The 25,538-nt window shown below is 41.7% G+C and overlaps 1 protein-coding gene across 1 annotated transcript in view; it reads right to left on the bottom strand.

The window, feature by feature from the left end:
• The window catches only part of rngtt (RNA guanylyltransferase and 5'-phosphatase), a 177,524-nt gene that overhangs the window by 113,061 nt on the left and 38,925 nt on the right, over positions 1-25,538 (bottom strand). Inside the window, exon 9 of the mRNA XM_072678641.1 lies at positions 4,932-5,067. Coding sequence (XP_072534742.1) covers positions 4,932-5,067 — 136 coding nt within the window. The remainder of the gene's footprint in view (positions 1-4,931; positions 5,068-25,538) is intronic.

The following is a 25,538-nucleotide window of genomic DNA, read 5'->3' as shown; positions in this document are numbered from 1 at the left end:
ACGGCAGACCGCTGGGAGTTTGCCAAAGGATACCTAAATGACTCTCAGGCCATAAGAAGTAAAATCTGCTCTGCTTTGATGAAACAAAGATTGAACCACTTGGCCACAATTCCCAACAGCATGCGTAGAGGAAACCAGGCACTGAGCTTCACCTCATTAATATCATCCCTGCGCTCAAACGCAGTGGTGGCAGCAGCATCGTGCTGTTTTGCTGAAACAGGGACTGAGAGAGCATAGAGGGAAAGACGGGTGCAGAAAAATACAGAGCCATCCTGAGTGAAAACCTACTCCAGAGTGCTTAGGATTTCTGCAACGCATCAATGAAGGTTTACATTTCAACCAGACAACGACTGAAGCAACGACTGCCAACAATTTGGGGAAACTGTGTGAAACACCCGTCCTCATCCAACCTGGCTGAGCTTGAACAATTCTGCTAAAGAAGAAGGAGACAGATCTCCAAATAGAAGTGTGCCAAGCTTGTAGGACCATTTCCATGAAGACTTCAGGCTCTTAGGGTGCTTTAACCAAGTACTAAGTGAAGGGTCTGAATACTTCAGTCTTTTTTTTTTTTTTCAACACCACTCCAAAAAACTGTTTGTACTGTTTCACTGTATTCTGTGTAAACTGATAAGAATAAAATATATAAATCCGTCCAGCTACTCAGACGAAGTTTCTAGTCTTATGACTTCCGCTATAAAACACCTAAGCTTAAAAATAGCTACTTCTAATTATACCAGGCATGTCTAACCTCACAACGTCATTGAATGGAAGGCCTTCAATGGGTGTCGGTACTAATCTCTATAAGCTCCAGTCCACCTTATTCGCCACAATTTACAAAAGGTAGTTAACAAGAAAGCCAGAACCAATACCAACAGCAAGCAACTCAAAGCTAAAAGTAGTATATTATGCTCATCACAGGTTGTAAATGTGGTTGTAGTTTAGATTTTGCTTCAGCAGTTTAACTGTTAAACAGTGGGTGGATGACTTCAAAAAAACCCATAGTCACTTTATGTGTCTTGAGTATCAGGATTATATCTGGAGGCCAAGCCACATAAATATAAACGTACCCAAGACTCCTTTAAAATGGATACAAATCTGTTCCCTAAAACCACTTCAGGAGGTGGTCGGAGACACATTCGAACCACATGCTTTAGCAGTGTGAACACACCCGTCTCTCCAAGATGCTTTCGACAACCAAACCTCCTCCCAGTTCAAAAGTATTAATTGCCATGCAGCGAGCAAATCTGCATATTCTGACCCAGCAATCGGATTTCAGTCTGACTAACTGGAGACGCATTTGACTACAAAGGGTAAATGCATCAATCCAGATACTAGTCACATGAAGTGACCAGGTGGAAACGGGTCCAATGTGTGTGTTGCCACAGGCTTAATTCTTTTTTTTGCTCTGACTCTCCGAGATGTTCTGCTGTTGATGCGAAGTGGTTAATTCCACATACACCTACAAGTATGAGCCAATAGTTGCTTTATGTTAAAAAGCCTGCCGAGGTTTCGTTAATCGTGAAAATGTGGAAATAGGCAAGGTGTCTCCAAGCTTTTGGCAGGCAGTGTGATGCATCATCAGGGAAGGTTCTTAAAAAGTGTATCAATGTCAAAGTTCCCAACAGTGCTACCCAACAAAGTGCTGGCAAACTTTTTGCTGAGTCCTCTGAGAGCAGCACCTAATCTCAGATGTTCCTGTTCAGTGAGACGATCCTGTTCATCTGTGAGTGTGCTGGCCACCCGAGCCGTTCGCACCATCTGACAAATGTAATCACTTTTTAATCCTCGCCTTCATCATGTCACTTGGAAATATCAAGTGTTCACCCATCCGTTCTGTCATTATCGCAAAGTCACATCACAGTCTTAATATGCAGTAATATAACTGTAATACGATATAAGCCTGACTCATTACCAACTCAGAAAATGGTTCCTCTTTCAAAGGCTGCAAATGACAGATGGAGAGAGAGAGCACAGAAAGTAAGGGACCGAAAGAGAGAGGCAGAACATTGTGAGAGGAAGATGAAGGAGAGAACATGAGAAGAGCGACTAATAGAAGGGGAAAGACAAAGAAGAAGAGCAGAAAAAAACAACGAGACACTGAGAGAGAGATGAGAGAAGGTGAGGAGCATAGGCCTGCAAAAATAATCTGTTGATTATCAAAACCAATAATCGATTATTCTGATAATGAATAACTCAATTACATTAGCTTTTAAATTTAGCTTAATGTTGTTTTATGCATTTACTAACTAACAATGAAGGAGGGGATGAAGGGAGAAAGAGAAAGAGAGGAGATGAAGGGAGAAAGAGAGGAGATGAAGGGAGAAAGAGAAAGAGAGGGGATGAAGGGAGAAAGAGGAGATATAGGGAGAAAGAGAGGGGATGAAGGGAGAAAGAGAGGAGATAAAGGGGAAAAGACAAAGAGAGGGGATGAAGGGAGAAAGAGGAGATATAGGGAGAAAGAGAGGGGATGAAGGGAGAAAGAGGAGATATAGGGAGAAAGAGAGGGGATGAAGGGAGAAAGAGAAAGAGAGGGGATGAAGGGAGAAAGAGAGGAGATAAAGGGGAAAAGACAAAGAGAGGGGATGAAGGGAGAAAGAGGAGATATAGGGAGAAAGAGAGGGGATGAAGGGAGAAAGAGGAGATATAGGGAGAAAGAGAGGAGATGAAGGGAGAAAGACAAAGAGAGGGGATGAAGGGAGAAAGAGAGAAGATGAAGGGAGAAAGACAAAGAGAGGGGATGAAGGGAGAAAGAGGAGATGAAGGGAGAAAAATAGAAGATATAGGGAGAAAGAGAAAGAGAGGGGATGAAGGGAGAAACAGAGGAGATGAAGGGAGAAAGGGAAAGAGGGGATGGAGGCAGAAAAAGAGGGGATGAAGGGAGAAAGGGAAAGAGAGGGGATGAAGGGAGAAAGAGAGGGGATGAAGGGAGAAAGGGAAAGAGAGGGGATGAAGGGAGAAAGAGGAGATATAGGGAGAAAGAGAGGGGATGAAGGGAGAAAGAGGAGATATAGGGAGAAAAAGAGGAGATGAAGGGAGAAAGGGAAAGAGAGGGGATGAAGGGAGAAAGAGAGGAGATGAAGGGAGAAAGAGAGGAGATGAAGGGAGAAAGAGAGGGGATGAAGGGAGAAAGAAAAAGAGAGGAGATGAAGGGAGAAAGAAAAAGAGAGGAGATTAAGGGAGAAAAATAGGAGATGAAGGGAGAAAGAAAAGGAGAGGAGATGAAGGGAGAAAGAAAAAGAGAGGAGATAAAGGGAGAAAGAAAAAGAGAGGGAATGAAGGGAGAAAAAGAGGAGATGAAGGAAGAAAAAGAGGAGATGAAGGGAGAAAAAGAGGAGATGAAGGGAGAGAGAGAGGAAGATTAAGGGAGAAAGAGAGGCAGACAAAAGGAGGAGAGAGAAAGAGAGGGGATGAAGGGAGAAAGAGAGGGAGATAAGAGAAAGAGAGGAGATAAAGGGAGAAAAAGAGGAAGATTAAGGGTGAAAAAAAGGAGAGGAAGAGAGAAAGAGGAAGATTAAGGGAGAAAGAGAAAGAAAAAGGATGAAGGGAGAAAGAGAGGGGATGAAGAGAGAAAGAGAGGGAGACAAAAAAGAGAAGAGAGAAAGAGGAAAACGAAAGGAGGAGAGAGAAAGAGGGGATGAAGGGAGCAAGAGAGGGAGATAAAAGAAGAGATAGAGATAAAAAGAGAAGAGAGGAAGAGAGGAGATAAAAGGGAGAAAGAGAGAGAGACTAAAGGAGAAAGAGAGGGCGCTGAAGAGACATAATATGGCACAAAAAGGCAATAGGTGGGGGTTAATGGGAGAAAGAGAGAAAGTGAGCATCAAAGTGAGGGTCCAGTCATTGAAGGGGTGGGCAGCACCTCCCTGCAGGAGCAGCTGGTACTAAGTGGGTCAGCAACAGCAGCTGGATCTTTCAGAAGGTTCTTTGGCTCTCGCAGGCTGTTATCGGGAGTTCTAAGTGCCGGTAAATTTAGCTCCATTAGTGCTGCTGAGAATCTGTGCCCAAAGCCTCATCTGGACTAAAGAACGGCTCTGTACCACGGCTTCCTGCTGACTGTGGTTAAAAGCCTGTGTTTACACGTCAGGGCCACGTCCGCATGCTCATCTAATGGGGACTGTGACATCACGCCTGATTCATTACTTTTGTCTCGGTGGCTAATAGCGCTAATGGTGGATCAACACAGTTACTACAGGGGAAGTTGCTTGGAGAAGATCAACCCTTACCCCAGAACTAAGGTTTGTCTAGAAGAACCGACGAACAGACAGACAAAATTCAGCCGTCAAGGTGGCTGCCGTTTGGGATGTAACGATATTGGCTCAAGACGCTCGTCTCACTACACATGAGCATCATACAACATGTTCAATGATGTTGCCTGCAGTTGCCTGCGTTAGTTCAGGGCTAGCACTTGAGCTCATGCTTAGTGTTGACTCATGTTTACTGCATTAGCCCCTGGTTAGAGAAAGGCAACCACCAATCACCATTAGTATTATTTGTGTTAGACATCCTCCTTTAACCCAGATGTGCAGTGAACACATACATACACACTACTGAGTAAACACACAGTGGGCAGTGAGCACACGTGCCCATAGCGGTGGGCAGACTCAGTGGCCTAACAGAGGCAGCTTGGCGAACCAGAGTATTGAACAGACAGCCCTGAACACACCATCACTCAAAGAAGTAACGTCTCCAAATTTTATAGATAACAGCGCACTGGAAGCCACATAGGGTAAGCCTACTAGAGATTGTGCATGCATTTTTGGACAAGTGTGAGATGATTCAGGTATGAAATTTACACAATGCGTATTTATGAGGTACATTAGCTACATTGCACCGATGCTAAAGTTAAGAAGCAATATAAATATAATAAAATAATAATATAATAAAATATCTTTCTGTAACAGTCACAATCATCACATTAAGAGCAATAGACTCACCCCGTCCAGCAGCGTGTTGGAGAGGTGGCTGTTCATATCTTTCCTGAAGGGGAACTCCAGGTTGGCTATGTGGAAGATCGAGTTATCTCTGTCAATCATGTACACCTCGTTTTTGCCATCAATTAGCATCATATACCTGCAGAGCAAAAGCAAAGGCAAAGCATGTTGTGAGCTATACAAGCAGTCATAAAAGTGAGAATCTGCCCCATAACCCAGCCGGAGAGGAGAAGAGTGTATAGGTTGTTTGTCCCGCTCTCTCTTGTCCTAAGGTAGTCTGAGACTTATAAAGCCATAAAAACCCAAATGAAGACAAAAGGTACCGGATGTGTCTGATAAAAGCAATACAACACAAAATTGCTGTGTGCGCGCTGTTGGCACCATAGGCGCAGTTGTGATGGCAACGAACCAAATCGCAGCTGTGCCAATATATTCCCGACAACACAGAATTTCTGACTTTTATTTCTAGCTTGCTGAATTATAGAGCCCATTACATTACAAATTCCAGAAAACAACAGCCATCAAACCCACATAAACCACAAAGTTAAACCACACTCCTGATACTCCAGGCACTGAAGCACAAGGTTCATTTTCAGGAGAAGTTTACTTAATGAAAAAGTAGAAGCCAATGTATTTGTTTTATTTGTGTCTGCAGGAGTTCACTTTACTGTTACACTGCAGCCACACTCAAAAGAAGCAATATTGGACAGTACTATATAGTTATTTGGCTCGTATTAATAATGGGCCCATTTTTCATATATTTATTTATTTATTTATCCATTATTCATCCATTTAATCTAGCGATGTCCCCATCCACTTGAATGGTCTGAGACTGTGGCCGAAGCAGACGTGGCTTAGTTCATCGAGCATTTCAAGCCTGATCTAGCAGAGCACTCTCCGGCATCCTCCAGGCACCATTAACAGACATTCTTTACATCCCGGTAGCAGTGAGGGGTGTCCTCAGTTTCTAATCTGCAGTGCGGAACTATTTTACAGTGGAACATGAAAACATATTAGTGCTTGGGCTGCGTTTGAGCTGTTTTTCCTCCAGACGTTTGTGTTCACCCATGACAGATTATAGGAAACCAAACCATAGTGTATTCACAACACCGTAAAACGGTTATTCCACAACAGTAGTCGACAAAAACAAACAAAAAAAACTAAACATCAGTACAGTTCAGTTCACTTTACCAAAAATGAGAGATTTTACTGCAGCATTTTAAAGTAACTGCTAACTGAATGATCAGGAGCTTCAGACTGTATCATAAGTAAATATAATACATATAAAATAAATTAACTTAAAAAAAAAATCAGTGCAAACCACCACATTGTATATAATTCTTACTAAACAGTGATTTTAGGGGGGCTACACAATGTTCAGTTCACCATCAGACAAAAGATCTTGTAATGAATATTAAGTGTTGCCTCAAATAACATTTTATTGGCTAGAATAATCTGTTTCCAAACAATTAAGATTCCAATCCCAGATTCTTGCTCTTAAAAAATTAATAAAAATAAATAATAATAATAATAATAATAATAATAAATAATAATAATAAATAAAATAATTTTAAATGTATTACTTATTTTGTATTTATTTATTTTTTATGTGTGATGGGTTCGCTGCATAGATCACCATATTTTTTTTTTACATCATTTGTTTTATTGTCATTGTTTGGGTCACTATTCCAGTGCCATTTACATTACCATACATAAATAAAGTCCAAAGTGGAAAATATAAAGAAGAACACTTGTGAACGTGTGAAGCTTGTAGTTAGAGGTCACTGACTTTGTTGGGCAAAAGTGTACTAGTCTGACAGCTTGCTATGTATGACACTTGATCAATGAGGAAGGGTGGGGGGGGTAACACATTGAAGCTTGTCATCAGCAGAGCCAGCACTGAAACCAAACTTCAAAAGTCAACCTGTGGGTGCCTGTGGTGCATGACTGCACATCTACTGACAGCAGGCCTCCGTTGGCACATATGTCATTTCACTTGGGCAAATCCCAGCTCTGCAGTGGCATGATGCAAAGGCAGTGGACTGACATGTGGTGACATCTAGAATGGAGACTGCTTTGGCTAACAGGGTGCAATTCAACACCATGGCCCTTTAACTTCTGCTGCAGAACCATGGACAGCTCCCAGGGTAGGCCAGCAGAGAGACTGACACTGTTACTCAACAAAGTCAAGCAGTTCATTCATTTAATAAAAAAAATAATAATAAAAAAAGTGCACCAACTGTTCAAGCTTTCATTAACATGCCCTTGTGTTGCCAAGTTTATGTGATTAGAGGGGACAAAGTTAATTGCAGGGTTTTGCTTTGAGCATTTCAACAAGTTGCCTTTATTTGCTTTGCACTGGGAGCTGTGAGCTGGACCAAACCAGGCTTCAGCTTGACTGACTGTTGTCAGCCTGCCAAGGCTCATTTATTCTCCCTTTACGTATGAAAATGAAGATTTTCATACGTAAACACTGTAACCCTCACTGTTCCACTATAACTATTTTCTGCCAGTTTCTTCTTTGTGGTGTCCATATGGCAGTGGACGAATTTCGCTTGAACTATTGGCTACACTGCCCTCACATTTTCCAGTGGTACTGCTCCGTTTCATCCATACCTGTAACCTTTCAGGGAATGTACACAAATATGGACGAAATGAACAGAGTACGGAAAGAAGGAACCATCTGTATTCATATTTACCGCAAATGCAAATGTTTAGGCAGCCCTGGTCAAGTTGTATGCATTTTAGAGTTCAACAGATGGAGCAACCTTTTGCACTTCCTTGAGCAGAATTATTGTTTGTTTACTCGACTGAACATGTTAGTGGTGTGCAAAATGAATGCCACACATTAAATGCTATGTTTTATACCCACACGCCCTTAATTTAATTTTTGACCTTAGAGAATCTGGAGTGAAATATAGATACCAGGTTTTTGTGCAACAGCAAAGCTATATGAGACAGAAAACAAGAAAGAAAAAAGAAAGAGAAACAGAGACAGACACTATATAATAACCATATAATCCAGAAGTGAAAATTTATATATATCAGTTTTAGGAGAGGAAAAATAAAACTGAGCAGAACTCGTTAGCCAAAACACTGCAGTACTCACGAGTGAGTCACGATGCTATTTTCTTTGCTTTGCCTTTGTCACCTGAACAAAAACACGGCATGTGCTAAAATTACCGGCGTATGGAGAATGTTGTGAATGCTGAGGCTTCTGAAACACCTTGAAAATAGTGTACACGAGCAGAGAGGTATAGTAAGAGAATCACTCGGGAATTAAACCCAAACTCTTTCTCGCTCCATTTCCCCACCCACGCATGCTGCAGCAGTCACAGGTGGTACAAAACTGTTGCTTGGTGGGCTGATGGTGGTGGTCGATCAGGAACCAATTAGAGGTTAAATTAAAATGGGAATTTGGGGTTGGCGTGTGAAAAATGATCAGCTGACAAAGAGTCTGAGAAGAATGTATAACTGAGTCGCATGCCAAGGTCACCATGTTCAGCTTGTTCAGTCAGTCAGTCTGTCAGTTTTCAGAAAGCTTCAGAAAATGCTGAAGCTTCAGAAGATACTGGCCAGAAGAGAGGAGACTAAAACTGAGACATGGGCCTACAGACAGTAATGACATCAATATGCACCATATTGTCCTTTGCGTCAAGACCTCTCTGTACGTTCTTTAGGTTCTTTGCACAATGCCACGCAATGTCGAGGTTTGGCTCCTTGAAGCATCTTTCATCCGGATTAGACATTTAGAAACAGAGCATCAATGTGGACCAAATGAAGGCCCCTGAGAAACACTGCTTTTACATACTTTTTAATGTTCTCTAAATTCCTCCCTAAAGAAGGCTAGGTTTCCTCACAGTGACTTGAACCGCACCCAGGTAACACAACGTACCTGTGCAGTGCTTGGAGGAGAACGTTAACTGCCAGTTATGTTACCTCAGCTAACAGAAACCCGCACTGGACGACCTACCCACCCAAAGACAGCAAGACCAACTGTGCTCTCTGAGAATGCCTGTGGCATCAACCCATGCTCCATCATTGACAGGGCCAATGCTTAGATGTCTGCACCACTCTGGAGCCCCGAGAACATTATGTGAAGGTTTGTGTGCTCTCGGTGGGCCAGGGATAAAAAGCAAATCCAGGGTTTTAGAACCGAACTGCGCTGAGCTTTGTTTGTGTCCCTCAGTAGATGACTTTGCCTACAGACAAGGTCAGATTTTTATACTCTTAGCTTTCAGTGTTTGGACTGCAGACTAGAAAAAAAATACAGATGCGTTTTTTTATAATCATGAGTGCTCCAGCTGCTCCGCCGTTTCAAAATTAATCAACGACATACTACCCTAGAGTTTCTTTAACAGAACCAAAAACATACAGTCCTTTGGAGAAAGGCCATAGCAGAACTGCTTTCGGCTCCCTAACGAACCTTAAATGTATTATTGTTTAAAAAAATCCCAGAACCCTTTTAGACAGCTTAAATCTGCTGTCAGAAGAGTTACGGTATATGCATGCACATGCTGACTGGAGTAAAACGAATCAGCAAGTGGAATTTGAAGCTTTGTGAGCCAGCGTGTTTTCTATCAAAGTGCTTCCTGTTCAGATGGTGGAAACTTGGACACAGTTGGGCCTTCTAGTTCCGACAGGACAGTGACCCCAATCACACACAAGGTGGTTGCGGATTAGATGACATTAAGCTTTTTGCAATGGCCTTGCCAAAGTGCTGACCCCAAATACATGGACTGTGCCTTAAAAGTTGGCTTTGTGCCAGGAACTTCACAAATTCTGCCAAGAAGAGGGCTCAAACATCCAGCTAGAACTCTACCAGATGCTTGTTTAGGTCTTCCAAAAGCAATGGTAATGGTAATGGTGCAACTCACTAGTGGAGTGTTATGTGTATATTTGTTACTGTGATCCTGTGTTGGTTCCTGAAATCTACCAAAAATCAGGAAATCTTCTGCACCAAATTCTTGTTTGTTTTATTACAGATGTAAGTCATTGCACCCAATTAAAAAAACAAAAAAAACATACAGATCTTATGTTTTGCTTGATTATTTTTTTTTTATATTACTGGAGAAGGGTGGATTAAATGTTAGATATTCGCTCTGATGCCTTAATAAGGTAGCTTTCAACAACCACCCTGCACATCATCCCCTTTGATGGTTAATAACTACTAAGCAGACTTGAAGGCCCCATTAGACCTCCTGTCCTCATGAAAACAATATTTTTGTAATCACTCTCCAAGGTGTAGATTTTTAAAAAAAGCTGATGTGCACGTTTCTGGCTAAATGTCCCAAAACTCCTCATTCCCTATATAGTGATCTACTACTAAGTCCTAAAATAAACACCAACATGCAGACAGAACTAGATTTTAGATTTCCAAATATGAATAAATGTAAATACTGTTCCATTATAGATATATATACTATATACATATTACATAAGGCTCTATGTAGATTCAGAATCTGTAATTTCCTGATTTGCATGGTAGTGTGTAGTGTAGTAGGGAGTAGTGTGTGATTTGGTGTTAAACCCCTGTGTTTTCATCATTCTTTGTGATGTTTTGAGGTCTCTCTTTATGAGGCACTATCACCGCATACAGGGCTAGCATGCCTATGTGAACATTTTCTTCTCTGTGCGGACAGAAATATTTTCAAAAGCGGACGAGGGGGTATCCCTGTTTTTAAAAATATCTATATACGTGTGGACAGTGGCTAAAGCAATGCTACAGCAGAGCTTTGTTTGGTGACCTAAAGAACCTTATAGTTTTGTTTTATTGTTTTCTACAAACTTCTAAACGATGTAACAATCCCCCCTAACCCAGCCCCCCAAGAACTGTACGTTGGTGCCAAGAACCAATTAAGAACTGTTCTCGTGAAGAATGCAGACCACTCCATTGGCAAAGGAATCCACAGTCTTGCAGAATGAATGTGTGAATAATATTTCCAAACAGAATCTTTGTAGAAAAGTGAAACATTTCTCTTTAAAGAGCACAAATAACTACTTAAAAACACAACATCACAAATATGTTTTGTAATCACGGACTTCCGTAAAACTGAAAATCAGTGAGCGCCTCATGGTTGAGTTGCTCAAATTCTTAGAAAGTAGCATTTGTATGTGTTGTGTATGAAATTTCTGCATGAAATGAAAACATTCCATCTCCTGCAGAAAACAGAATAACAGAGCTGCTACTGAAATCATCATTACCTCATCCATTATCTTCTGTCTTGGCTGTGCAAATACCCCGTCCGAAAGCAAACTTTAGTAGGCCACCAAGTTTGCTAAGACATTCACCTGTTCTGACCTTCCAGAAACCAATGACTTGAACAAATCCAGAAATGAGCTTCCAAGATTTCCCGTCACACCTCGCCATTGCCTGTCCTAGATACGTCCCTCTGGCAAACATATTAAATCCATTCATTCCAAAACCAGCAGGCCTCTGAACAGTTTATTCCCCAGTGCCATATCTCTGGTTAATCAAGTTCAGCCTCATTTCCTCTGCAGTCCCCTCACTCACTCTCTCATTTAACCTCCAGCAATTCACTTAACTTCAACTCTCACCATCACTCCTTGTACAACTGACCAGGAATGATACATGTTGGCATGCTTATACACACACATTACACACTCCCCAAGCATCTATACATCTACCTATTTAATGCAATTATCTAAATCAGCATCATGTGGCAGCAGCTTCAGATAATGTTTACATCAACCATCAGAATGAGGGGGAAAATGTGATTTTAAGCATGGCATGATGATCTTCAGTCATTACTAGAGTTCACTCAGAACTGAGTAATAAAAAGACAAACACTTTGTTGATGAGAGACTGGTCAGACTGTTTCCCACTGACAGAGAGGCTCCAGTAACTCAGATCACCACTTACTGTACAATGTTGTAATGCACATCAAACCTTCAGGCTACTGCAATAGAAGACCACAACAGGTTTCACCTCAGTCAGCTGGTCAACAGAAAGCTGAGGATGCAGTGAGCACAGGCTCATCAAAAATGATCACAGATGGAAGGGTCAGAACTTGGCCTCAACAACAGTAATCCATGGATCCAAGCTGAATCTGTACTGAGTACCGGGCAAAAGTCAGATATCACTATCTGACTAAAGGTACTTATTAATTTTTAGGAGATTAAATTATACAATCGCTAATCCAAATGCATACCGAGAAAGAAAAAGAAAAAGAGAACAGAAAAAGATATTTTCAAAAAATGGTTCAAAAATATAAAGACATCGGACACCTAACCTAGTGTGCAAGACCTGGTAGACCACCAGTACTGCCCCATTCACATAAACATCTTTGATGAAGAGAAGAAAATCAAGCTCTGCTTTCGCTTCAAATCATCAAAATCCACTGGTATTGTGGTCCTTGCTTTGATTGTAGGAAGACGCATCTAAGCTGTTGGTCTGACAGAATGTAGATATGATCAAGGAACTCTTACTGAGTCCAGACCTCAACATCACTGAATGCATCTGGCATGACTTAAATGGTGAGAAGCAGAAAATGTTCCAACTTCTGATGCTGAACTTCAGAGATGTGGATAAATCTCCTGCAGAAAAACCGACTTCCACACTGTCTGCTGTTCAGAATGGAAGCTGTAATGAAGGTCAAGAGTGACTCACTAACACTAACATCTAAAAGTCGATTCAGTTGCTGAGGCTGTCATTTTCTGTATGCAATACTTCTAGCCGATAAGTGAAGCCTTCTTGGTTACTTTTGGTTAATCATGTAAAATATCATACAGGCCATTGGTGAGCTGTGTTAAGAGCCACATGCTGAGGGAATTACAGGCTCAGCTCGTTACAGAAGCTACGGAGATCAAATCTCAGTGTGTGATGACGAAGCCGGGGCTCCTGTGGGGAAACTCTGTGTACTCCTAGATCTCAGAAAAGGAGAATGCCGCCACAAACAGCTCGATTTCTCTTTTCCTGCTCACTCTCCAAAAGGTTAAGCATTCTAATTAACACACCCTGAACCATTCCCTGTAATTAAGCCAGCAATTAGACTCATTACCACACGTTATCGAATCAACGCAATCACAAAGCAGTACCTGCCAAAAGGTCTCACTCACTTACTCACTCACTCACAAACACACACAGATATACACACAGGCAGACTGGAAATAGACCTCAATCAAGCTAGGACCAGAATTGAGGAGGGAGAAGAAAAAGCTCTCGTCAAAGAGATGCACTTGTTTGGCCTCTCAATACACTGGACAAACTATATAGAACTTAGCCCTTTTAATACGGGGTCTTCCATTTTAGGCCAGCAAAAGAAACTGAACATTTGGCTGTTCCGCTGCCTCTCGGCCAGCTGTGCACTGTTGCATCATTATTTTGAGCACAAGGGAGCCAACCAAAGGTCTAAGGCTGTTTCGCCATTTGCATCCGGTGGCAGTTGCTGTTTATCCTCATCACTTTGCTAAAGAAGTGTTGATGCAAGTCTTGCAGGCTAACATGTGAGTAAAGAAAATAGACAATAACCTACCTTTCTATAGAAACTAAACTAGCAGCTTGTATTTGATTGAGTACTTCACTACTATTAGTCTATGCTGCCCTATGGAGAGCTGCATTTGGTGCGCTGCCTTGTGAGAAAAAGCTTTTTTATTACTATTATTTGAAACAGACCATAGAATAAAAGCAGAGAAACATATTTGTGTCTGCTACAGTTAAAAGCAAGGTCCTACTGACACCGTTGATTATTCTACACTAAAGAGGCAGAACAAGGGAAATGTGATGTGCAGAAACATCTTAGCATTTCAGAGCCAGACAAAAGTTACAGTACTCACATAGATGCAAAAGCAGGCTACAAAAGAAGCTATTGAGCTCATCAAGGCCAAACAGTGCAAATGTTCTTGACTGTCCAGGACTGTTACCTAATCCGAACTCCAATGAGCACGTACTGACTGCAGAACACGCCTGAAGGCGAAAAAAAAAGTCAGAGGTGGGAAAGAGCTGCTTATTAGTTACAAGTTATTAGTGACTGTAATGTATTTTACAGTGAATCATACATCCTGAAAAGGACCTGGTGAACTCATATAATCCTGGGAGGGCTTATTCTGTAGGTCTAGCTGACTAATCACATACAGTAACAAGGCACATACGATGGAGCATAACCCAGTTTCAGCGCCTGCTCCGTGTCCTGGAAAATTTCGGAACATCTGCTATTCTGACAGTGCCTTGGGATGGCTGAAAAGCCAGGTGTTCTAAGGAAAGAAAGAGAGAGAGGGGGGAAAAAATACAGGAGGGTGGCCTATTCTCCAGAAAGCCTAAGTAAAATCCATCAAGCAGTGCTGAGAACAGCAAAGTGCACTCCTTATCCCTGCAACTCGTCTTTCTACCTCCGCTGTGCAGTGGCTTTCTGCTCCGACAATTACGCAACACTTCTTTTCATAAGCTCCCCTTTCTGTTTTTCACTTAGTCTGCGAGTTTACATCTCTGACAGGAGGCATCCGCCACCACCCCGCTGCTGAGAGTAAGAGAGGAGTTTTCACATGTGCCTCTAAAAGATCCCCTGCACTGTAATGTCCATCTCCAAGCTGAAAGCGTAACCTAAACGCTGGGTAAAAGAGAAACTGTTAAAAGGACATAAGTGATGGTTCTGGATATCTGAGCAAAACATTTCCATCCACTATGCATTGAGGACAAAATCACTCACTTTCTATCTCTTCCACACACACACACCTCCTGTTATCCGCTGTGAGGAAAGGGGCCGCAGCAGCTGCTCTAATAGGGGGCTTTTAGAGAAAGAGAGAGGAAAAAAAGGGGACTCAGACCTGTAATCTCATCCCTGCTATTACAGAGAGCTAAGAGCCACGCTCAGCAGAGCACTCCACACAAAGTTCCACACGGATCTATACCAGGCGCCATCACCTAACCCGCAGCCCACCCCATCACAGCAGCAGAGAGAGTGATCTTACTGCAAGTGTATGAAAAGAGGACTGACAGTAGGGATGACCATACACATAATACTCATGGGCAGAAATGGCACAATGCAGCTATTTCTGTACCGATATCAATACTGGAGCTTCAAGTATCGGTCGATGCCGATATATGTGAATATATGGTCATGGAATATAGTTTTTCACTTTTTCATCATTTATTGCAACGTGGTAAAGTGTACCTATTAAATATGATATCTAATGCAAAAGCGTTATTTAAACTAGGGGTGGACAATATGGCCATATTTTGGCAGAATTGCAATGAAATGTGTTAACATGATACAAGCGAGCACATCGTGGATATTGTTGGAGCTCAAATAACAAAGTGTAATTAGTGTTGTTTATTTGGATGCAGTGCAGGAGAGTATTTAAAAAGTGTTTTATAAGAATCTGTCGCTGCTGATGCATTTTGTCTACAAGTCAAAATATCATAATAAATATCATATATTGTGAAACTGTCTTTAAATATCAGGATATTATATATTTTTACCATATCGCCCACCCCTAATCTAAACACCAAAGCTTGCAACCAATCAGGACCAACAACCAACCCACCCATTCTACGTTCGCATCATGCATCACACTCCTCCTGCCTCCCAGTTTTCATTCCCAGTGTCATTAGCAGATAGATAGCTAAATAGCTAGATAGATAATGCCACAACATATATAGCATCATCACTGTTCAAAATATTGCAAGAATTTTGAACTGTGAACCAAGAATTGTATTGTAGCCCCCCCCCCCCAAAAAAAATAAAAATAATAATAATAATAATAATAAATAAATAAATAAAACTTGAAGTTATGTAAATCTGGTTATGGGTTTGATATGTTTGCTTCCCAACAACCAAGAATAACATGTTTATCGTAAGCAGAAGATACAAGTTAAACGATTAATCACCCCCCAGGCCGGGTCAGTAGAGCTCTTGGTGCTCTTGAAATCACATTCAGCACTGTGACCTTTACCAGCTGTTAGCTTTTAAGACCCACAAACCAATAACACACCCAAACAACTTTAACTAAAGCATGGGATCACAGTGCCTCCAGTGCCTGGAGGCTTGTGAAACCAGAGCTCTTCAAAAAAAAAAAAAAAAAAAAAACTTTAACATGTTCGAATTGAACACAGTGATGACATTTAACAGTGTGTGAGTAAATATTGAAGTGAATAAGGCCTTACTTTCCTGGAGTAACACGACTGAGCATCACTTGAACAGGAATGGGTGGGGTAAAACTGTTGTTGGTGGAATAGGAACTCCTCTGTAAATACGCTACACAGAGAAAAAGGATTGGGGCATCTGCTCATTTACTGTTTTCTCTGAAATTAAGGTTATTTAAAAAGGTTTATCTTGCTTTTGTTGGAGTAACTGTCTCTACGGTCCAGGGGAGGCTTTCTACGAGAAGCATTAGCAATGTCAGGATGCTGGACGATCACCACCCTACCTCAACCTCTAATCCCAAACTCCCCAACTCATCCCAAAAGTACTGGATGGAGCACCATCATTCCAGAGAGCACAGTTCCACTGCTCCACAGTTTATGTTTATCTGATCCAGAGAGTCATATTCTATCGGGAATATGTCTCTGCAGTCCATGTAGTGTTTTATATGGCAAAAAAATCAGTGGGAAAAAGGAATGTCCAAATGTTTGTGGACACCTTCTGTGGACTTTACGTTGCACCCATTGCTGATGCAGATGTGCAAGAGAGGCAACAGTACACTCTGAAACCTTTATGATTGATTAGTGGATCACAAAAACAAGGTTTTCTCTGAGATTACCCCTTTCTAACTCCTACTTGAGGCTTTCTGCATGAATTGCAGACGAACAAACCTCAACAAGTTGTCGTTGCCTCAACATCCAAAGCCTGGAGCCTGGCCGCTAGCGATCTAAGCCTGCTTTCTCCCTTCCAACCTTCATTAGAAGCAGCACTGCTCGACATCTGCTGACAAAAGGATCTGTCTTCATCTTTACATCAAACTCGAACAGTCCCCTGGCTGTGTAGCTAGAGGGAGGAGCTTGGAGCCTGGGGAAGCGTATCCTTCAGGCTCTGGCTCCATAGAGGCACTCCCCGTCAAGTAATTGGCTAGTTAGCGTCTGTCGCCGTCTGCACTGATCCGCCTTGAGCTGAGCCAGAAAGGCAGTCTTTTCAAAGTCCCAAATGGGGGGGGGGGGTGTGGTGGGGGTTTTGAAGGGGAAGAGACGCATTTCTTTGATGCTTGCTAAATTTATCAAAGCGAAGGTACTAAAGGTAAATTGGAGGGCAAAATGGCCATGAGTCACAAACAAAGCACACATCTCGCTTCTGTTGTTCTGAGAACACCTGCTGTTGAGATACTGGCACCATGAGAAATAAAGAAGGGACCAATTTCTGGTGCCCCTCAGCAGACTTTGGGCAATGTATCTGGTAGTGTTGTGCCTAATTATGAGCAAAAAAAAAAAAGCCTTGAAGCCAAAAAGCCTCAGGAGTGACAAAATGCCTCATCCCAAACCCCCACCGCCCACTGAAAAACACACCAGATCCAGCCTCTTTGCTTCATTAGAGAGCAGACCCTGCTAGTGGGCTCCTTAAGCCTTTTATACAGATACAAAACCACTCACAAGATGGGGGTGTCTGTCATTAAAGGACTGCGCACAGGCATCGCGCCTTTAACGATTTTAATACCCCCAGACAGGGCAGCTTAAGGCCTTGTGGAGCCGGGGCAAAACTACACAGCGGGCTTTGACAGGATATCTGATGTGGCAATAGCTGTGAGGCAGGCAGCTGTCGCATTTGAAAATGCTCACAATGAAAGTCCGCTCCAATCTAATCCTCTACTTTGCCCCATCTCTGCTATTGATAACTCATTTTGCACAATCAAATCTAAGGGAGAGGGGGAGAGGAAGAGCGAGAGCGAGAGAGCGCGAGAGAGAGAGCGCGAGAGAGAGAGAGAGACAGAAAGGCAAGAAAGTGTATCTCCTTTCAACAAGGCAAAATTGAAGACGATACCTGTCATTCTGTGACGATGAAGCTGGCCGCTATATGACCGGCATAGATGGTTTCTTAAGGACCTCACATTGTGCCATCACCTCTGGTCAACTGTATATTTCACTGTACAACACTGAAACAAGATGTATTTACTCACTCTTACCCCACTGTTGGTTAATTGTTAATTAAGAATGCAAGAAAAAGGAAATTGTGTGCCAATGCAGACAAAGACATTCTTCATGTACTGCACATACTGTGTGTCTGTAAACACTGGTAAAATGCAGAAGCTAGGACTAGGAATGTGTTTCTGCAGAGTTACATATGCAGTAAAGTAGGATAATGTAGTGCAGTCGTCCAATCCTCAGTATTAGTAGCCCATGCTCAGTATTACAGTACTCAAATCGGAATGGTATCAGCATTAGATTGCTTCAATCTAATCTTCATTGGGGCATTCTGAGCATTAAAGTACTCAGATAGGCTTGATATCAGCTCATCCACAGTATTTAATTTGTTGGATTCAGAGATGGGCACTAGAGTTAGTAACTCAAGACGCACTTATGTCGCATTCAAACGGACATCAGACTTGACTGCAATCTTGACTCTGATTCGTCAAACCAGAACGCATGAACAATAGATGGCGTTATTTTATTATTATTTCAGTAGCACTGTGCGTGGCAGCCTTTACCTACAGGGAGTTCAAAATCCATGGATATAACAGAAGGGTGGCAATATGCAAAAAATGTGGGAAACTAGCTGAAGAGACTGGAACACACAGAACACACACAAACAGGTTTGTTTATTTTACACTAGACGCTTAGGAATTAATCCAGCTATATAAAATACAATTCTTATCCATCTTCTTACCCTAAGCTTACCTTTACTTTATGTCCAAATGTTTGTGGACACCCCTTTTAATGAATGCATCCAGTTACTTTAAGTGGAGTCCATTGTTAACCCAGTTCTGCAAAAGCACACATGTACACACACAGCTTGTTTAGTCCCTGTAGAAAAGTACTGCCAATGGAATAGGACTCCCTGAGCAGATAAACATGAACCTATTGGCCATGCCTAATGCCATGCCTGAGCTAGAGGGTTATTAAGCCCATCAGCCTTGAGCTGTGGAGCAGTGGAAGAACTGTGTTCCCTGGAATAATGGATGGTGTTCCATCCAGTACTTTTGGGATGAATTGGGGAGTTGGGGATGAGGTGGGCTGGTAATCATCCAACATCCTGACCTGTATATAAATAATGCTACACATACCATATATACTTTGTGTAGGTTGCACACTCATTAGTTACAGTCTCCTGCAAATACAGGAGTCAACCTTCGGTTTCTCAAAAATGAAAAGCTGATCTTTTTTTTAATTTTATTTAAGGACATGGTTGTAAAAGGCATGGGCCGCTACTTAACTTTAACGTGTGTGAACGCGTGTGTGTTTGTCATTTCAACAAGGGAGTGTAAAAGAGAGAGCGAGCGAGAGGAAATAACGAGTGAATGCGATGGAAAACTGAATAACCCTCTAGGGAGAAAGCCTCCAACCAATCTGGCCGCCCCATGCTGGCTCTGGAGAATTTCACACATTTGCAACTGAAAATACTCTCGCAGCTTAAATTACACACGGCACACGACGCTGAATATTAAAAACCAGAAAAAAAAGATAAAGAAAACACTTCGGCGCAGCGCATAATCCGTGAACGCTCTTAGCGACTGAATTAATACTGCTTTTCAGCTGGAGGACTGCCCGAATGTAAAACTGCCCATACACACACACACACACACACACACACACACACACACTTGCCTAGATTCGGATAATTCGGCAGAATAAGCACTTCTCTTTTCTCTGTTTTTAAAGGCCATGTTTAGGAGGTTCAGCACTTGTTAATCAGGGTAACTCTTCTCCTTATTAATTACTGTCAGAGCAGAGCAGCAAATTAGCAGCAGATCTAATCACCACTAAACACAGCATCTGCCTCTCAGATCCTCACCTGCACACAGTACATATACCGTACACACACACCCCATATCAGCCCTAATGAAGTTCTCAGACTTGCCAACACCACTCACTTACTGACAGAGAGAGAAAACGAGTGACTGAGAGAGAGTGACAGAAAGAAAGAGAGAAACAGAAAGAGAGTGACTGACTGTTTATGCGACTACTGTTGCCAGATTGGGCAGTTTCCTGCCAAATAGAGCCGTTTTGCAACACTGACATCAGGGCCCTTTACCAGGACTTCAAAGATCACTGTGCAACGAGCAAACACTGGCCTCGCAGCTTAAGTATTAAGACTATAACGTGCCTTAAGTTGCTGATGAGATTGGACTCCCCCATGTACCTAGCAGAGAGTACACAGTTCAGCACCATACCTGTACATACATTATGCTGTTATAAAAGGTTTTTATATGAATGTGTGTTATTTCTCTTTCACTGCATGTTTAATCAATTTTTTCTGATTGCACAGTGTCAGCATAGTTGACATAGTATCAACATAGTTGACTTTTCTGATTGCATAGTGTCAGCATGTTTACTTTTAGGTGGTTTTTCATGCATGTTGACAGATTCTGAAACACGTTTTGGCTGGAAACCACTGTAGCAACCTGGCCACCCTTTATGAGATGCACTCTGCTGATGCACAGACATGAGCTCACACACATAATGATGATGTGTCAGAAATCGTTCACTACCTAGTGGAATTCTGATCTCTATAATAGTGCTTTATATGTAAAGAAAGGACGGAAGAAGTGGAGAGAGGGATGGTGGGAGAAATGAGAAGGAGAACAAAGGTGAAGCGAAACAGAGGCAGGGAGAAAATCAGCAGAAAACGGTGGAGAAAGAAAGAGAGAATGGTAAAAAAAAAAAAAAAAACAAGAAAGAAGAGGAATAGAGCTGCAAAGAGGAAGGGCGAAAGGAGGAGAAAGAGAGAGGGTGAAAGAGAGCACAACGCATTCAGAGAGATAGAAAGGAAAGAGCTGAGAGAATAGGAAGAGTGAGATAGATAAGAAGACAGAGAAAAAAGCAGAGAGAGAGACAGAGAGTAGTAATGAGGGGAAAAAAGTAACCCACAGTGAAATCAGAAAAAAGCAGATATAAAAAGAAGCATACACACACACACACACAAACTGAAAAAACAACACGTGAAAAAGCATCTGTTTAAAACTGTCCCTCCATACCCAAATGCGCCCAAGAACACATTAAGAGCTCCAGCTTCCCTCAAAATGATTCAAAGTCACACCCCTCCTCATTTAACACACACACAAACACACACTCCTCCCACTCTCCCTCACGCACACACTCAGTCTCTCTGAATGAAGGCACGCCACAGACCCCATTTCCATAACGCTCTCCATAATGTTCTCAAATAGACCAATTATTCCTCCTCAATAAGAGGCGCACTTTCAGAAATATGATGGAGGCCATCTCTCGCTCTCGCGCTCACACTCGCTTGCGCTCTCGGCCAGATAAAACAGCCTATTTTCCAGCACGTGAGGGAGGTGGCATTGTTGTCTGCCCTTGGGGAGAAGGCTACAGCTCATTACAAAGAGAGAGAGACGCAGTGGTGTGTTGGGGGGGGTTTGGCGTGTGGCGTCCTCGCAATCTGATAATGCTACCGCACGCACTGTTACAGCGTGTCCTGCTCTCAGACACCTTTCTGTTAGCCAACAGCAGTGAAAATGAAACTTCATAACCACCCTAACAGCCCTTCAATCACCATCTACCCAAAGCTTATTAGGCTCCTCTGCACTCCATTTTCTACTAGTCCCAATCCAAAACCCAAAGGGCTGACCGCTTCATTCGAAACAACAATACAAGCGTGCTCTGGAAACTAAGCAAATGCCAGAAATAGTGAAGAGGACACAGCAGAGAAAAACAACTAAAACACAAGCAGATAAAAACGCATTACTTTAAAAAATGTTTTAAAAAAAAAACCTTCATGATCTAATTTCAGATTACTTCAACTTGAATAATGACCAGCCAGCACCAGGACCTCAGTCTGACCAAGGTCAACAGACAAAAGAATTGCACGTTGCAGAAGCTCTATCAGCACTGGCGCTGTTCAGCCCTTAGGAGGCTTGAGTGCTACCGCTTAGCTATAAAATCAATTTACAATAATTAATAGGTTGTACAATAGGATGTATAGAAATGGGAATTGTGGACCGATACAAATATTTTCAAAGGAAATCAGAGTCTTCTAGACCCTAGGAGAATACGCTTAAAAAATAAAGAAATAATAATAATAATAATAATAATAATCATCATATTTCAAACTTTTCACAGTGCTGGTGGTGAATAGAACCTGAATCTGAAAAGTTTAATGACTAAAAAAGCTACGTCATAACATTTTTTAATTTATTTAAAACAGATTAAAATCCATATGTAGCAGAAATTTGTATAAAAAGTATAGGCAATAATATATAAAACAATAATAAATAACAACTCATGATAGTTAATGATGATAGTCATGCTCATTAACATCTTTATCTGAATTCTGCACCATTTACTTATTATGTAGTCATTTGATAACTGAATAATTTAGCTTATTTGTTATGATTTTTACATTACTTGGTAAATTATTGTATTTTAGTCAGCCATTTATTTAGTTAGCTAGTTAGCAGTTTTATTTAGTTTTTTACTTAGCCAGTTACTTCATAATCATACTTGATTGCTAAGTTAGTTAGAGTATCCAGTAATTAAAGATATTAACTCAAACAGTATAACAATTCCACAATAAATAACACTCATTAAACTATTAGATAACGATTAAGCTGATGCTTATTATGGTTTGTTATTATAAGTGAACGAATAGAAAGTTACTGAAAAAGAACACCTAAATTAGTGTTTTTTCAGGCTTTGTTGTTTTATCATCATAAAGATTACATACAGTATAAAACTCAGAAAATATGTGGAAGTTCACGTCTACATGTGTGTTATAGAAACTGCATCCTACGGTTCCAATCACCGGTATGTTTTCCTATGATTACCCATTTCACACCAAACCCCACTCTAATCAACATCAACAATTATATTGTGCCAAATTTCTTAAAAATCAAGAAATCCAGCTAAAAATCATAAAACACCTTGTTTCAATTAGCTTTTAAAGGGCGATGGGGCAGAAAAGGCCCTTATCTCCTATGCACCAGGCTTAATCATCAAACCGCATCAGAACAGCCACAAGCCTTTTCATTGCTTATGTCTCGCTGATGCACAAAGGCATTCTCAACACTCTTGGGGCAGATCCAATCGCACCCACAAAGGACGCATGCTGACAAGGGAAAAGCCCCACACATTTGTGAACAAGAGCATCCAAAGCCAATCACAGCTGACCGCTTGGCTTGGCTTGGCCCCAGCAAGGCGACAGCATCACGCTGGGCTGAGGGGCCAAAGGTTAACCGGAGTCGTGAGCCAGTTATCAGCTGTTTTGAGGAACGGTCTAACCTCGACAAGAGAAGATCATCAGGGCACAGTTGTACACCCAGCGTAACCCACAAAAGCAGAGTCACGGGCAAAAAAAACTCATCACGGACAGCGGAGAGGCAGCGGGTCCTGATTACTGAAGTGGCTTTTTCCTGTCTGCACATTCAGATTTGTGTTTCCACTGCTCGAAACATGTCCATGCATGAATGTGGTCCAAATCAATTGAATTATGTCTAGCGCTTTTATCCCACAGCAGCTTCACAGAAAAAGGCTCCAGACCTCTAATGAGCAAGCTGAGAGTAACGGTGGCATGAAAACCCCTTCTAAAGGGGCATTAGGAGGACACCTTTTAGACACGCTCAAGCTCGCCTTTATTCATTGCTGTCTATGGAGCAACACACCACTGAAAATCCCTCTAGCCTGCTCAACCCACTTCACGCTTTTCAACTATGGGTGCACTCAGTGATTATATTAATAATCGGTTTGTCTGTGGATGCTATGTTTGCGTTCTGGGGCCAGATTCACAAAAGCATCTTAAGAAACAAATTATTTTAAGAAGTTTGAACTGTTTGATCTACACTCTCCACACTAGGAGGGCAATGACTTTAAACTTCTCTTCCGATACACGTGAGGCCAGCCACCACCCTCTTGTCAAATTGCTGCCGATGCGACATTGGCAGCACACACAAAAAATAATAATAAACAAAAAAATAAAAATAAAAATAAAAAACGGGGGGAAAAAGGGTGGGGTTCCCAGCTTCACCACACTACACCCACAGCCAATTGTGCTCCCTCTGACTCTGGCAAAGCAGCATGGCTTGTGATTCGAATTCGCCATTCAGAGCCCTCTGCTTCCTCCCTTTCAACAGATTTGAAATGAGCCTGTTTCTTTTTAAGCTCTTTGGTGTCTCTTGTAGATGGTGTGATGGCAGATGCGGCCTCTGCTCCCTTCACTAATCCTCACGTCTTGTTTTGCAACCATGCCTCAATTCTGATATAATAGGAACAGGAACATACTCCAAGGAACATATTTCCAAGGAGAAATACTCTCAGGGTTCACACAACCTTAAGTATCTGCTACATCCTCCGATACGGATAGCAAACCGATAGCCTCTTTTTTGCTCTACCCCTTAGACCCCTGTTGTCGGATTTTTTGACAGCCTAAACATTTCAGAGAATTTATGAGACACACACGCCTTATGTTACTTTCAGGAGATTCTGCTTGTCATAACATGTGTATCTGTCTCCAAGTTACTCTGATCCCTAGAAAACTGACATGTAAGCCAAAACCATGCATTCACACAATAGCTTTGGATAATGGATTGGCTTATGCTTACTGAAATCTGATCCAACGAGTTTGGCCAATACTGGGCCGATATAGACACTGAGTATGGGATCGCCGCAGCCCTAATCTGAACTGATCACTTTTCCTGTTTTCATGATTGCAGCGCATTTCATCATTTACCATTTAATCCACTTTTCGTATGTGATTCTGACTGGGGTGCCTGCCTGGATGACAGCTGATACATCACCAGCTAAAGGTTTTAAGTACAAAAAAAAGAAAGACTGTTTTACCACGGGATGACTGGGCGGTGTTAGTCTGGAGCCTCACTCTTTCATTATTGAACTGCCCCCCAGGGAAGCATTCATTTTAAAACACTGTGCTTAACTGCACTGAAATGGTCTGCTTTCCAACACTGAATCTGTATCCTGATGCTACCTTTAGCAGAGGTTAGCCACAGGCTAGGTAGTGACAAGCACTTGCCCACAAACAGCAAGAGCAGAAAATGACATAACGCCAACAAATTTCTTTACGAATAATCAACTTATAATCAACTTATAATTGAATAATCATGCAGTTTTATTTTAAATTGTGCATTTTTGTGCATTATTGTTTGTACCGAACGCTTACAAATCAGAGTTATCGTACACCAGCTGACCATCATACACTTACCAAGCAATTTCTTAGAAACACCTGTACACCTACTCATTCACAAATTATACTAGCCAACTGTGTGATGTGTGGCATACAAATCATATAGACACGGGTCAGCAGCTTTAGAAAATGTATATACATTGCATCAGAATGTGGGGAAAAACATGGCGTCAGTGATATTGAGCGTGTTATGTTGGCAGCAGAAGGGCTGGTTTAGGTATTTCTAGAACTACCTAAAGTCTCCTTAGACTTTCAGCACAGCGACATCTAAAGTTTACTATAGTTTAGAATGGTGTAACAAAGAAAACACATCCGATAAATGTAGAAAGTAAATGAGTGTCATATTTGAGATGTT

The sequence above is a fragment of the Salminus brasiliensis genome, chromosome 1 (genome assembly GCF_030463535.1).
Source record: "Salminus brasiliensis chromosome 1, fSalBra1.hap2, whole genome shotgun sequence".
Classification (NCBI taxonomy): Eukaryota; Metazoa; Chordata; class Actinopteri; order Characiformes; family Bryconidae; genus Salminus; species Salminus brasiliensis.
This window is presented reverse-complemented; position numbering and strand designations above follow the sequence as displayed.